At 38.6% G+C, this 15,593-nt stretch overlaps 1 protein-coding gene across 3 annotated transcripts in view; it reads right to left on the bottom strand.

Annotated features, from left to right (window-relative positions):
• SLC44A1 (solute carrier family 44 member 1) overlaps positions 1 to 15,593 on the bottom strand; it is a 203,964-nt gene that overhangs the window by 68,825 nt on the left and 119,546 nt on the right. For all 3 annotated transcript variants that reach the window (XM_045469463.1, XM_045469464.1, XM_045469462.1), the window contains exons 7-12: positions 14,830 to 14,919; positions 9,065 to 9,204; positions 6,979 to 7,165; positions 5,629 to 5,794; positions 4,002 to 4,158; positions 3,219 to 3,302 (exon numbers count right to left, since the gene is read on the bottom strand). In XM_045469463.1, the coding sequence (XP_045325419.1) occupies positions 3,219 to 3,302; positions 4,002 to 4,158; positions 5,629 to 5,794; positions 6,979 to 7,165; positions 9,065 to 9,204; positions 14,830 to 14,919 (824 nt within the window). The remainder of the gene's footprint in view (positions 1 to 3,218; positions 3,303 to 4,001; positions 4,159 to 5,628; positions 5,795 to 6,978; positions 7,166 to 9,064; positions 9,205 to 14,829; positions 14,920 to 15,593) is intronic.

Genomic DNA, 15,593 nt, shown 5'->3' with positions numbered 1-15,593 from the left:
ACAAGGCTATATAGTGTGGACTCAATACTATGTGTATGGAACTTCATTTTCTGAAAGCAGTGATAAGTAGCAGAGACAAAAGGGATGGTGTGAACCGCCTGATATCTCAGTGCCAGCTCTGGCTTGATCTCTAGCAAAGCACTAATCTCATAACTGCCAAATGTACAGGGCAGCACTGAGAAGAATGCCCCTTCAAACACCAGCAGATCAGACTCTTAGACCCTGCTGGTTTTTCAAATTTCAGAAAAGTCCCTAGATCTCATCTATTCAGTACTGCCATGATTCCTATCATCTTGAATACTTCAAACAGATGGGTGCCCACCCAGCTCTGAAACATTCCACAGCAACAAGGGTTTAAAAAAATTCCACTGGCAACCAATACCTATGCTTAACCTGTCATGGGAGGAAGTGTTCTAATGTCTTCAATATGTTGACCTCATTTAGAGTGAAATTCCTGTGAAAACAGGAGACATGAAGCACCCTGGGTAATCAGTCCTCATATCAGAGCATTTCATATTCCCAAACAGAACTAAGTATTAGTTCAGAATCACTCTCCCTAAACCTTCACTCACTTATTTATTCCTCTTTTAGTGCTTCTCTTGAATCTTCAAACATCAGACCTACCTAAAGAAGATTAAAAATGCACAAAAACTGGGATGCCTGGGTGGCTCAGTTGGTTAGGCATCTGACTTCGCCTCAGGTCATGATCTCGTGGTTCACAACTTCGAGCCCTGCACTGGGCTCTGGGCTGACAGTTCAGAGCCTGGAGCCTGCTTCAGATTCTATCTCCCTCTCTCTCTCTGCCCCTCCCCTGCTCTCTCTCTCACACACACACACATACACACACTCTCTCTCAAAAATATAAATAAATAAGTAAATAAATAAATCACAAAAACCTGTGCAAGAAAGACCAACTTGAAGTTCAGGTATGTTTCAGGACTGTAGGTACTAAATTGCTAACTAATGTTTAGCTTGGGATTAGCTGAAAACTTTGGAATTTTTCACCTGGTTACTGAACATCTTAACATCATGTGATGTGTTCTCTTCCTTCAACATAACTGCACACCTCTTTTTTGAGATGCTTTCTTCTGGCTTTATATCAACCAATTAGTCTTTTAAAATCTGAATATTTATTCACTGATTAACAATTCATTCAGAAAACATTTAAAGACCACCTATTGTGTACCAGGCACTGTGATAGTTTCTGGAGAGACAAAAATAGGATCTCTGCCTTTAAGGAGCTAAAGGTCTGAAGGTGGAGATAAAGAGGTAAACAGACAATTTTCATGTTGATGTTCTTAGTGTTTTTGCAGAGGTATGAACCAGCACTACGAAAGTTCAGCAGAGGGGCTGGGGTACTGAGGGGAGACTTCGTGGAGGTAATGCTCAGGCAGAATCATTAAGGATCAGTAGGAGTTATTCAAGTGTTGGAAGGAAGTCACTCCAGGCAGGTTTAGGAAATTGGGAGAGCAAAAGTTGCCTGTGGAAAGCTGGTAGAAACTGATAATAGAGAGCTGGGTTCAGCATCTCTCTCTGTGGATAAGCGATTTAGTGATGGGTACACAATGTAATGATGATTATTTTTATGCATCCATCAACTTTTTGATAAGGGTGACTTGGTCCCAAACCAAATTTTAAAGAACGTTAATTTTTCAGATTTCTATGGCTGTTACTGATTATTTTAATAATGACCTTCCAAACACTTTCCATCCACACAGTATTATTATCTACAAGAACTTCTTTTACTAATGAAATGTCATGCCAGTTGTTTCATATTAACCATAGAGCTGCAATAAAGCAAACTCTAGGCAAGCTCAACACCATGGCCAACAGGACTACCATCTTTTGACTGTCCTTGAGTGAATGGAAAGTGCAATGCTACTCTTCAATCACTGAGGGGTCAATGGTAAGAAGTCCATTTGTATCCTTGCTCTATTAGATGAGGGCACTGGTACATCACAACTGATTTTTAAGGAATGGAGAGAAGTGGTTAAAAAAAAAAGGAAGATGAAGGAAACATGGGTAGAGTGCTTCATAGCAAGTCCCGGGTGCCCAGACACAGAACGACAGAGGACCAACCTGCTCCCTAAGAAATGTTAACCCATAATACCAATTCCTTCACTTAACCTGAGAAATGATAGCTCTTCCTCTGATAATATCTCCTAGGCCAGGATCATAGTCCTCAAGCAGTTGGACTCCCAAAAAAGTACCAGGATAGGGAGGACACGAGCTTTGAACAATAGTAGACAGCAACAAAAAATGAGTTTAAGTGTCATAATGTCTTTCCACTAAAGCTTTCAACAGCATTCATTCATTCATTCATTCATTCATTCATTTTTTAAAAGTAGGCTCCATGCCCAATGTGGAACTTGAACTCACAATTCCGAGGCTGAGAGTCACACACTCTATTGACCAAGCCAGCCGGGCGCCTCTCAAACAACATTTAAAAGAATTAAAGAAACATGGCTAGAGTAGACAGATTCTTAGGGAAAATCAAAGATGAAAGGATGTAAATTAAGGTATAAGAGATAAATGTTCTTCCAGAAAGATGAACCCTAATAATATTTTATCCTCATGTTACAATTAATTAATAACGAGCCTTGCTAAGAACATATGTTACTTTTAAAAATAGGAATATGGGGTGCCTGGGTGGCTTAGTCAGTTAAGCATCCGACTCTTGATTTTTGGCTCAGGTCATAATTCCAGGCTCTCTACTGAGTGTGGAGCCTACTTAAGATTCTCTCTCCCTCTGCCCCTCCCCTGCTTACATGCATGTGTGCACACTCTCTCAAATCAATCAATCTACCAATCAATAAATAAAAGAATATGATAGAAATAGATATACCTGATCAAGGAACAATGTACAACACCATGAGAAATATATAACATCTTTCAGTTAAGCTCAATTTTTTTTTTTAATTTTTTTTTTTAAACATTTATTTATTTTTGAGACAGAGAGAGACAGAGCATGAATGGGGGAGGGGCAGAGAGAGAGGGAGACACAGAATTGGAAGCAGGCTCCAGGCTCTGGGCCACCAGCCCAGAGCCCGACGCGGGGTTCGAACTCACGGACCGTGAGATTGTGACCTGAGCTGAAGTCGGACGCTTAACCGACTGAGCCACCCAGGCGCCCCACGCTCAATTATTTTATCTTGGAAGAACAAATGATCAACCTATCTTTGAAAGTGAATGTTCAATTTATTTTTAAAATACTTTACCTGATTTAAATAATTTAGGCACTTTTCAAGACACCAAAGGCAACAAATGCAAGATTTCAGCACACATCGAGCACAAGCATTCTCCTGGAAAGGACAAAAAATTGAAATAATTAAAAACCAACATACAGAATATTCTAAATGTTAGAAAAATAAATAAAGTAAAAAAAAATCACAATCTATGTTTCAAGACCTCCATACCCACCTACTCTCTTTTCCCTCAAAATGTAATGGTTAAATTATTTTTAATCAATTTAATTTGACACATATTTAGTACCTATTGCATGTAAGATAGAGTATGATACATGAGATCAGCAAGGAACTTATACTATAGTGGAAGAAAAAAAAGCTAAACATAAAAAAAGGTCAGAATCAGAATATGCGATTGATACTATGAGTGGAGAACAGAGAGAGATGACATCATCTGGGAGAAGGAAGAATCAAGGAAGGTTTCTAGGAAGAGGTGGCATATCATCTAACCCATGTGGAAATGCATGTTATCTTCACAGCCAGGGATAGGGAAGAGGTTCCAGGGAGGAAGGTGTGAATCAACACAGAGGGCGAGAAGCACAGGACATTTTGGGAAACCAGGGATATGATGGATTTTGCCAGAGCACAACGTAAGCAAGAGTGTGGGACAAGGCAGAAGGACTGGATTCTACTTTGCAAGGATTATGAAGAAAACATTCACAACTATGAACTGAACATGGTTGGGAGCTTTACTACACGCAGAGCTGAGGTCTAGAATGTGACCACAGTTAAGTCCAGAAAAAATTTTCTCCTTACCTTTCCTTTGAGCTGACTGTGAATGTACATAAGGATCATTCGTGGAATTTTGACTAATGTGATAATGAAAGATCCTTTTGCCACAGTACCAAGGTGATAACGAATAAGGCGATTCACTGATGCTAAAATAGGTGTAAATGGCAGATTCCTTTTATCCCTTTTTGAAAGATAACCAAAAAGACAATTAAAACAAAGGCTAAGTGCAGGAATGGTTTAGAGCCCAATGCAGTGAAAACAGTTCATTTAAGAAAAGTCCAGGTTTATGACAAAATGGCAAAGTAACATGTAACTAATACAAATGCTATAGATGTACCAGATAAAATTAATGTTTCATTTCCTATGATAGTTTCATGTGGTTCTTATGCTCTAAGACTTTAAATAAAATGATACTGTGCTTTGAAAGCTTTTACTAGTAAATATTTATGGAGTTAAATGTACAATCAAAAAATGAAACTTAAAAAAGATGTACAATAGAGACCTGGTATCTCACTATAATAGAAAATTGTAAGGCCTACAAGCTTATATTCAGCTCTTAAGTTAGGAAAGAGAGTCACAATACTTGTTCTGATCCAAACAAATTAAAAAGGCTTATTGTCCTTTGATGGACCTTTATATAATGCCAAAGTACATAAGACACTGTAAGATTTATTCTCCGGCTAAATAGAATTGAAGTTCTATCATGACCTGCTGTTCTGATTAATTTTTTGAGAAACTTACAGAGCAGTAGAAAGATTAAAATCACTGCCTCCCATTTTACTACCCACCAGAATCATCAGCTCTAACATTTTGTCATATTTGCTTCCAATTACTTTTTATTTCATTTTATTTTTTTTAATTTTAACTTGTTTTATTTTTTATTTCTTTAAATTTACATCCAAATTAGTTAGCATATAATGCAACAATGATTTCAGGAGTAGATTCCTTAGTGCCCCTTACCCATTTAGCCCATCCCCCCTCCCACAACCCCTCCTGTAACCCTCGGTTTGTTCTCCATATTTATGAGTCTCTTATGTTTTGTCCCCCTCCTTGTTTTTATATTATTTTTATTTCCCTTCCCTTATGTTCATCTGTTTTGTCTCTTAAAGTCCTCATATGAGTGAAGTCATAGGATTTTTGTCTTTCTCTGACTAATTTCACTTAGCCTTATACCCTCCAGTTCCATCCATGTAGTTGCACATGGCAAGATTTCATTCTTTTTGATTGCTGAGTAATACTCCATTGTGTGTGTGTGTGTGTGTGTGTGTGTGTGTGTGTGTGTATACACACACCCCACATCTTCTTTATCCATTCATCCATCGATGGACATTGGGGCTCTTTCCATACTTTGGCTATTGTTGATAGTGCTGCTATAAACATGGGGGTGCATGTGTCCCTTGGAAACAGCACACCTGTATCCCATGGATAAATGCCTAGTAGTGCAATTGCTGGGTCGTAGGGTAGTACGACTTTTTAGTTTTTTGAGGAAGCTCCATACTGTTTTCCAGAGTGGCTGCACCAGCTTGCATTCCCAATATTCACTTCCAATTATTTTTTAAAGAAATGAAACTGTTTACCAGCTTCCGTTCCATTTCCTTCAAGCACAATCACTTAGATGATCTTAAGTTTTCCGACAAGTATCAATGCTCACCTGGTAAAATAGTAGGTTACCACAGCTCCTGCCACAGTCATCTGCTGACACGCTAGAATAAATTCACTGATCCAAATCAGGCCCACCACATGGTACCACCACATATACTGCAGAGGCCCAGAAACTCTGAACTCCACAAAGCCTTGGTCATTCTGAACAGCACTGCCTAGGAAAATATCCAGGAAGGAAAGAAGAAGCACATAAAGTACAAACCAAGAAATATGGCTATTGAATATAAGAGATGAAACTAATTTCCAAAAATAGGCCCCTTCCCCCAAACCACAAACTTTATGATCACAGTGCTCTTTAATTAACAGACAAAATTACTTATCACTTGAAAAGTTGTGAAGCCAGACATTGTACAATTAAGCATTTTGTTTTCCCCAAAGGCATCATATAGTTTTTAAAAGGTGTTCTATTTGAATATAGTTCCATCACATCAGTTAATTTAGGCATGAATTTTCAAACTTCAATTTTTTTTGGAGCTATTTTATTACTCTTCCAATAATTATAGACCTAAGTTATTTGCAAAATACAGAAATTAATATTCAATTGGTAAATGCATGCTGAATGGCCAGAGAAGTTACATACAAACTTACTACCCTTACACCACTCCTCACAATTAATTCCATTTAAGTGTAAACTTTGATATATTTTTTATATGAAATTTATTGTCAAATTGGTTTCCATACAACACCCAGTGCTCATCCCAACAGGTGTCCTCCTCAATGCCCATCACTCACTTTCCCCTCCCTTCCACCCCCCATCAACCCTCAGTTTGTTCTCAGTATTTAAGAGTCTCTTATGGTTTGCCTCCTTCCCTCTCTGTAACTTTTGTCCCCCTCCCCCTCCCCCATGATCTTCTGTTATGTTTCTCAGGATCCACATAAGAGTGAAAACATATGGTATCTGTCTTTCTCTCATATTAAGAGTGGCTCCAACAAGTCTGAGAGTCTAACTCTGAACAGTATCATCACCAGGAATTCTACCTAGGCTCAGATCTTTTCCAAACTAGAGAATCCCAAGGAAGCAAGTTGATTTGGGCCATAATGGGAGTTTAAGGCAGTTCCAGAGAGCTCTGCATTCATTTGTTCATCTTAGAATCAATCCAAAAGTCTGAATCAGTACTGGAGTTTACTTCAAAGCCATGAACTGGTTTAGATCTACTTTGCTAGGATGATCTAAAAATCATGAATAAGGAATGGGTTGTTGAAGAGCCATAACCACGCTGGTTCTGAGGGCTGTTAGACCTTGGTCAATAAATGTCTTAAGAATTATAGCTGATGTTTTAAAATATTTTAATGCAAATCAAATTCATCACTATGGGAAAGAAGCAACATAGCTTCTTACCAGCGGTGCCAAGAAAAAGAAGTGTCATGATCCAGTATGCCCAAAATAAGACAAGAGCAAAGAAAGTCCAAAAGGGTTGGAAGACTAGTAGCGGCAAGTGAATGAAGACCTTGCCAGCCACGTGGAACAAGGCGATGGTGAGAGCGACACGTTTGCGCATAACCAGCATTATCAGGAACAAGAGAACCTGTACGGAAAGAATGCAGAGAAAGGTCCCAGTTATCGCTATAAGCAGTAAAAACAGAAACTGAAACAGGGTGGAAATTCCTTCATTTCAAATCAGGGAAGGATTATTCTCTGAATCCCAATAATACTTTATCCGTCTTGCAGCACTTAGCATCCTCAACTGAATACTGAAAATGTTCTTAAAGCAAACACAAAAGGATTTCTCAATGTATTAATAAGTCTTTCGAGTTCTTCTACCTTTCCTTTTCTACTCATTATGAATCAAAATATGTTGTTTGTCCATCAAGATGAGGCTTTTAATTTATTTGAATACAAACATGCTTGTCACTATGAAAATAGGGGAGAAGACCATATGCCATGACTACAAAAGCACAGGAGGTATTTGTACCTCATTTCCTTTATCAGACCAAGAGCTCCTAGGGGCACCTGAGTGGCTCAGTCGGTTAAGCATCTGACTTGGCTCAGGTCATGATCCCACACTTCGTGGGTTTGAGCCTCGCATCAGCTATCTGCTATCAGCAAACGGACCCGGCTTGGGATCCTCTGCCCCCCTGCTCTCTGACCCTCCCCAACTCATGCAGGCATGTGCTATCTCTCAAAAATAAACATAAGAGGGGTGCCTGGGTGGCTCAGTTGGTTGTGTCCGACTTTGGCTCAGGTCATGATCTCATGGTTCATGAGTTCGAGCTCCATGTCTGGCTCTGTGCTGACAGCTTAGAGCTTGGAGCCTGTTTTGGATTCTGTGTCTCCCCATCTCTCTGCCCCTTCCCTGCTCATACTCTCTCTCCTCTCTCTCTCTCAAAAACAAAGAAAAATCGCACTGTCTCTCTCTCTCTAAAATAAAAATTAAAAAAATAAATAAATAAACATAAGAAAAAAAAGAGCACCTACAGAGCACAGTCCATGTTGCATTTACCTCCTGCCCACCCTCATCATGGTCTGAGTGAGAGCAGGTGAACTGTACTTAAAAAAAAAAAACAAAATTGTACTGTGGGACGCCTGGGTGGCTCAGTCAGTTAAGCATCCGACTTCGGCTCAGGTCATGATCTCACGGTTCATGAGTTCGAGCCCCGCATCAGGCTCTGTGCTGACAGCTCAGAGCCTGGAGCCTGCTTCAGATGCTGTGTCTTCCTCTCTCTTTGCTCCTCCCCTGCTCACGCTCTGTCTCTCTCTTTCTCTCTCTCTCTCTCTCAAAAATAAACATTAAAAAAAACTATACTTAAAAATGATTAGTAAATATTTATATAATAATAATAAACAAATACCTTTTGGCACCAATGGTTTTATGGTGGCTTCATTTTTTACTTCTAAAGCTCAACTAAAAGCTTGGGATTGGTCCAAGAAGTGGTCTGAGATTGTGTTCCTTTTTTTTTTTTTCAGAGAGGAGAAGGAGACAGACCAAAGATATAAATACATATTATTTAACCACATGTTCATTAGTAATTTACTGTATAGTGCCCAGGCAGCAAAGATCACTTTTATTTGGAATAATGTTGTTAAAAGTTTAAAAAGGAAAAAAAAAGTTTAAAGGGAAAACATGGGAAGATAATTAGCAAACAGGTAAATGAAACGATATGTATATTTCTTAACATACTTTAGTAAAGAAACCCATTTTTTTAAAAAGGAATTGTATTATGAAAATAATATGTTCTTCCTAACAAATGATAATGTGAATATTCTAAGTGAAAATCCTCTCTCAACAAGTGGGCAGTACAGAATAAAACGTTCCATTAGGAAAGCCTTCTGAAAACTCTTTAGTGTTCCATACCATGGGGCAGTTTTTATCTAAGGGAGATCGGGGTTAGGCATGCAATAGCCAAAGGTGAGTTTCTGCTTCATTAATGATCCCTGTGAATAAAAACACAAACCTAGAAGATAGCTGGCCCAAGTCCATACTCACTGTGAACACTGTGGCTGAAATGGCATAGATGAGGAGAGCCCGAAGATTGTCTTCAGCTATCTGAAGCTGTTCAGGAATAACTGTTTCTTTGGGAGACTTTCTTTGCTTTGCATACAGCCACCATAGTACACCTGTGCCACCTGGGTTCAAAAAACAATTGTTTTGGAAATAACTAGCACAAGAAAATGTGTTAACATTAATCTTCACTTTCCTGGACCCTTCCTACATAACACCGGGGGACTAACATGGCAACAATCCATTTGGCTGGGAGGTGTGTGGCTGTAACTTTTTGCAGGCATAAGGGGAGCTCCATTTACTCCATTTTTATCATGCACACTAGGTTACTAAGACATCTTTCAGTGTATCAAATAAACATCCTTCAACTGTATCTATTATTGGCTCGGAAGCTCAGAGAGAGCCTACAAAGACAGGCACCCCGAGAGGAACTGATCATAAAGAGACTCAGCACCTGTTGAGAGCTGGGGAGTTTGTACGAAGCAAGTAAGGGTCACAGAAATCAGCAATGAAGCTGAGGAAGGCAAAGATCTTTTCTATTGGGCCATCACAGAACCCCCCCTGCCTCGTGCTGAAACAGTTATGCAGTTGATTCAGTATCAATGAGCAAATGAAGATCAAAGAACTGGTTCCCACCAAAAGTGGGAAAAAGATAGGAAATCTTTGATAGCTTAATAGAAGTGTGTGCCAGAGATGGGAGTTGTTCTCCTCATCACTGGTTCAGAGTCCAAGAACTAGACAGAAGAGGGGGGCAACCCGCCTCCACAGAAGAGGGTTGCATCAGACACCTTCATTCCGAGTGCCCAGAGCCATCTACCCATCTAGGTACTGGGGACAGAGCTGTGAACAAAACCCAGTCCCCACCCTTGTCCTCCATGGAGCTTATACAGTAATAAGGAAACAAACAAACAAACAAATAAGGAAGTAAGTAAAAATAAAGAATATGAAGTCTAAGAAAAAAAAGTCACGTTTTAATAGGGATAGAAAGTGCTGGGGTTGGGAAAGCATTGTGAGAAGATGAGTAAGCAAGGTCTCAGTGGTGAGATGATATCTGAGCAAAAGAATTAAAGACAGGGAGAAAACAATCTATAAAACTATCTAAGGAAAGGGGTGCCTGGGTGGATTAGTCGGTTGAGCCTCTGACTTTGGCTCTGGCTATGATCTTACGGTTCGTGAGTTTGAGCCCTACATCAGACTCTATGCTGACAGTGCAGAGCCTGCTTCAGATCCTCTGTCTCCCCACCCCCACCTCTCTCTCAAAAAGAAATAAAAACATTAAAAAAAAACAAACACAAACAACATCTAAGGAAAGGATGTTCCAGGCAAGAGGTCATAGCAAATTCTAAGATGCTGATATGGGACCATGCCTGGCAGGAGAGAAAGGAGGAGGGCCACTGTGGCTACAGCAACTAGCAAGGGGCAGAGCAGGAAGAGCTGTGGGCTGGGGGGCACCGGGCACCAGATCATACTGCCAGGCTTTGTAGGCCACGGTAAGGAAATGAAAGATTCAGAGTAAAGATATGTATGTGTGGGCAGACGAGATAAACGTCTGGGAGAAGACAAATAGGGCTGAGATCTGTGCAAATCAATGTGACCTCCACCTGCGCTCAAGTAAACACTGAATAGTGTCAAAGGGAAATTCCAACTCTACCTGGTGGCAAATAGCAAGCGAGAATTATTTTCTACTGAAGATGAGTAAACAAACTTCAACAACCACCAGTCTATGAAAAACATTTGAAAAAGGGAAATATTTCCATTTTGAAATCTTAAAGAAAATTGTAGCAGCCTCAAAAAAATGGAATAAAATATGTTCTCTGAAAACAGGAGTAAAAAGTGAGGAGAGGAAAGGCAAACAGAAATGAGAAAGAAAAACAGAAAACAGAATGAGCTAATAATGAAGACATCAAGGAGGATACTGTCCACAACAGCCGCAGCAGACATCATTCATTAAACATGTAAATCTGTGTCGGGGAGGCACCTGGGTGGCTCAGTCGGTTAAGCACCCAACTCTTGATTTCCACTCAAGTCATGATCTCGAGGTTTTTGAGTTTGAGCCCCATGTCAGGAGCTGCACTAACAGCATGGAGCCTGCTTACGATTCTCTCTCTCTCTCTCTCTCTCTCTCTCTTCCTCTCTCCTTCTCTCTCTCTCTCAAAATAAATACACTTAAAAATAAATAAGTAAATAAATAAATAAATTTGTGTCAGGAACCGTACAACAGATGTGACCAAAGTGAATCACTATGATACTATTAAGTAGGTAATACAAGTCCTATCTTATACATAATAAATACAATCGAAATTCAGGAAACTTAAGTGACATGCCAAATGTCATATGCCAAGTAAGTGGCAGAACTGGAATTCAAATCTACTTTTATTATAAAAAATTCTCCATATATTATAAACTGAATGTTTGTGTCCCCATAAAACTCATATATGGACATCCCAATCCTTAATGTGATCGTTGGTATTTGGAGTGTTTGGAGGATGATGAGGTCATGAGAGTGGAGCCCTCATGAATGGGATTAGCGCCCTTATAAAGCAGACCTCAGAGAGCTCCTCCCTGCTTGCACCACATGAGAACATAGCAAGATGATGGCTGGATACAGGAAGCCAGCCCTCGCCAGATACCGAACCTGCACATGCCTGGATCTGGCCTTCCTAGCCTCCAGAACTGTAAGAAGTAAATGTTCCCTGTTGATAAGGCATCCAGTCAACGGTACTTTGTAATAGCAGCCCAAAGTGACTAAGACACCATCACTAGAACTGGATACAAAGGTCACAAGTAGAAATGAAAAGAAATATGGCTGGGAGAAGGAAGAACCGGAATAATAGAAAGAAGTAGTCAAGTACAGAACCAGCAGTGAGGAAAACTAAATCAGCAATATGGAAGATACGCTCGAAGAACACTTCCTGAATACAAGGAAAATGTTATCAGGATTAAAATGATAATTTAGAAGATGATAGCAAAAGAATGAACAATGGTCCTAAGAAGAAAACCACTAGAACAGAAACAATAATCAAATACAGAAATAAGAAAACTTACTTCTGTGTTGGAAAATATCTGCCCCCCCAAAAAAGAGATCATAGGCAAACTTAAAGATTCAGAACTAGATAGAAATTTTAAATTATAAGAATGAGTTAAGGGGTGTCTGGGTGGCTTAGTCGGTCAAGCGTCTGATTCTTGATTTCAGCTCAGAAATAAAATTAGACTGGTCTCCAAAAAGTAAAGTACAAACACTGGGAATGTGTTGCACCTCAAGAATTTTACATGCAACAGATTCAATATTCACATGTAAGGCAAAAATAATCTTAGATAATCAAGAGTTGAGAAAATATACGACCCACAATTGCTTCGTGAATAAGTTACTTGAATTCAGATTCTCGTCAAAACAAAGATGAACCAAAATTAAGAACTCAAGAATGAAGTTTTACAAAAATAGTTCTCACTAAAACTAGGACAGAAGAATGTAATAAACTTAAATGTAATTATGAAACATTTCAAGGCAAAGCAAAAATTCTTTAAAAAGGGTACAATGTATTAAATAATATTTTAATTTTAAAATAACCTGATTGCAAAAACACAGATTATTTGGTAACAGTTATAAAGTGGGACAGGTTGGAAAGAAAGAAGTTTATGTTGAATTTAAATGAGGTGGAGGAAAACTCAACACATACTCCTTCATTTCAGCCTTTAAAAATTACAGAATTAAAATTTATTTAATTTTTTAATGTTTATTTTTGAGAGAGAGTGTATGAGCAGGAGAGGGGCAGAGAGAGAGGGAAACACAGAATCCAAAGCAGGCTCCAGGCTCTGAGCTGCCAGCACAGAGCCTGATGCGGGACTCAAACTCACAAACTGTGAGATCATGACCTAAGCCGAGATCAGACACTTAATTGACTGAGCCATCCAGGCACCCCTAAAAATTATAGAATTTTAAAATTTTATAGGATAGAATTCTATAGAATGAGCCATTCAAAAATTATAGGATTCTAGATTAAAGAATATTTTCTGAAAATGTATAGGTTATCAACTGTAGAAGTAAAAAATAAAATATATGTTGGGGTGCCCAGGTGGCTCAGTTGGTTAAGCGTTTGACTATTGACTTCGGCTCAGTATCTCATGGTTCATGAGTCAAGTCCGACATCAGGCTCTGCTCTGGTAGTGCACAGCCTGCTTGAGATTCTCTCTCCCTCTCTCTTTGCCCTTTGCAACCCCCTTCAAAGTAAATAAATAAACATTAAAAAAAAATTACTAAAAAATACACACACACACACACACACACACACACACACACACGGCATATATATATGCCATCCAAAGCAAGGGTGACAATAACCAAAGAAAGCACAATCCATATTGTAAAGATAGGGAAAACAACATAAAAAAGCACAGACTTAAGGAAAACATAAAAGAGATGACATCAGTAAGACCAAACATAGCAGACAGGATCATAAGTGTAATGGGGACAAACTCCCCTAATAAAAAAGTTTCACAATGAGTTAAAGTATTTCATTTTAAAAAGCAGTGAAAAAAAGTATTAAAAAAAATATATATGTACATGTATATATATATCTGTATTATATATATATTCTGAATACAAAAAAATATATATATGTACATGTATATATATATCTGTATTATATATATGTATTCTGAATACATTATATATATATATATATATATATATATATATATATATATATATGTATATATGTATTCTGAATTTCAAGTTGCTAATAGTGGTCAACAGAAGGGAAGTAGGGTTCCTGAAAATTTTAAAAGCAAAAGTAAATTCTCTTTAAAGAAAAGAGGTGGTATGTGAAAATAAAACTTTTTTCTTTTTTTATATTTCTATTTTCTGCCATCGAAGTAGTTAGATACCATGAGTAGGTGTCACATTTATGATTGGGAGGGGGGAGAAATTATTATTTTCAAAAAAGACAATAAACACACAAATCCCATAAGGTTTCATTAGAAATAGTAAAACAGGGGCGCCTGGGTGGCTCAGTTGGTTGGGCATCCAACTTTGGCTCAGGTCATGATCTCGTGGTTCATGAGTTTGGGCCCCACGTCCGGCTCTGTGCTGACATGTCAGAGCCTGGAGCCTGCTTGGGATTCTGTGTCTCCCTCTCTCTCTGCCCCTCCCCTGCTCATGTTCTGTCTTTCTCTTTTAAAAATAAATAAACATTAAAAATTAAAAAAATAGTAAAACAAAAACATTAACCAAAATAGAATGCCAATAGAAAAATGAGTAATGAAATTTTACACACATAAAATTATCCTCCCAGAAATATTTTAACCAGAAAGAATTTCAACACCTTAGAATGGTAGATTCAGGCCTTTAAAAAGTCCAAGATAAAAGCAAAGGGGTCCCTTCCTCTGCCAGGCAGGGAACACTGAAACAATCAAGTGAAAATTAAAGAACAAGAAGCAGAACAGAGCCTCAATTGCTTTTTTTTTCCTCTTGGGCTCTTCTCCCCAAACTGACACTGACAGAAAAATGTGAGCCCCCTTTTATTCCAAATATGCCAATGACTCTGCCATTTTATTCCATTTAGTGATCTCACAGTGAATTAACTTCAGTGTAATCCACTCACCAGTCTTTTTATAGTTTATAAATGAATTCACAAGGCTTACAAAAGGAAAATTATTTAAAGTAATCAAAATGGTTCTGCACTGAGGGACTGTTAAGAGCAAACTTCACTCTCAATTCTAATTACTAAAAAACAAAGGAAGAAGCAGCTTACCAAGTGAACCCAGTATGACCAAAATTGTTAAGATCCACACAAGTACTCTTGATATATACCTGATTATCACCATCAAAATCATGGAGAGAACTGCAGGGAAGATAGAGAACATGTAGAATATTATTTTAAAACACTGGAAAACACAAAGAGAAACTCTTTCAATTGTTTTCTCCTAGGAATATAATACGTTGCTATTGACCAGTTCAAGACCCCAGTTTAGGGAAGAAGGGTAACTAGCTACTTTTGCATTTCTGGTACTCGAGCCTACGTGCACCACTTGAATTGTGTCACTTGGAAACTACAGGCACCTAACTGTGGGTTTATAAATGACAGAAAAGAAAACATGCAAATGCACATGGTGACTCAAAAACAGCACAGAACTGTTGTGGATTCACCACGGGAAGACATTGGAACTCACATGCAAACATACATGCTAACACACAAAGTGTAGAGAATGATGTGTCATGTTGGTGATGAGAAAAATTACCACACATAGACAGAGATCAGTTAAACTAGCTACACTTCCATGTGTAATCCTCACATTTCAAGACCAACTTCTCTAACAGTTGGTCAATGAGCTAGACAGTATTTTATCTTTTTCTGGTCATTTCTCTTGTAAAACTCCAAGAGATGCTCTGATCCTACAGAATAATATTCTGAAGCCTACGGAGGCCCAAATTCCTCTGACCTTAATTTTCAACTGGTGTCAGGGGTCCTGACTGGTTGAGAGACTCTTCAAAGAAAAGCAAAGCTTAGTTTGAGTT

Source organism: Leopardus geoffroyi, chromosome D4 (assembly GCF_018350155.1).
Source record: "Leopardus geoffroyi isolate Oge1 chromosome D4, O.geoffroyi_Oge1_pat1.0, whole genome shotgun sequence".
Lineage (NCBI taxonomy): Eukaryota > Metazoa > Chordata > Mammalia > Carnivora > Felidae > Leopardus > Leopardus geoffroyi.
This window is presented reverse-complemented; position numbering and strand designations above follow the sequence as displayed.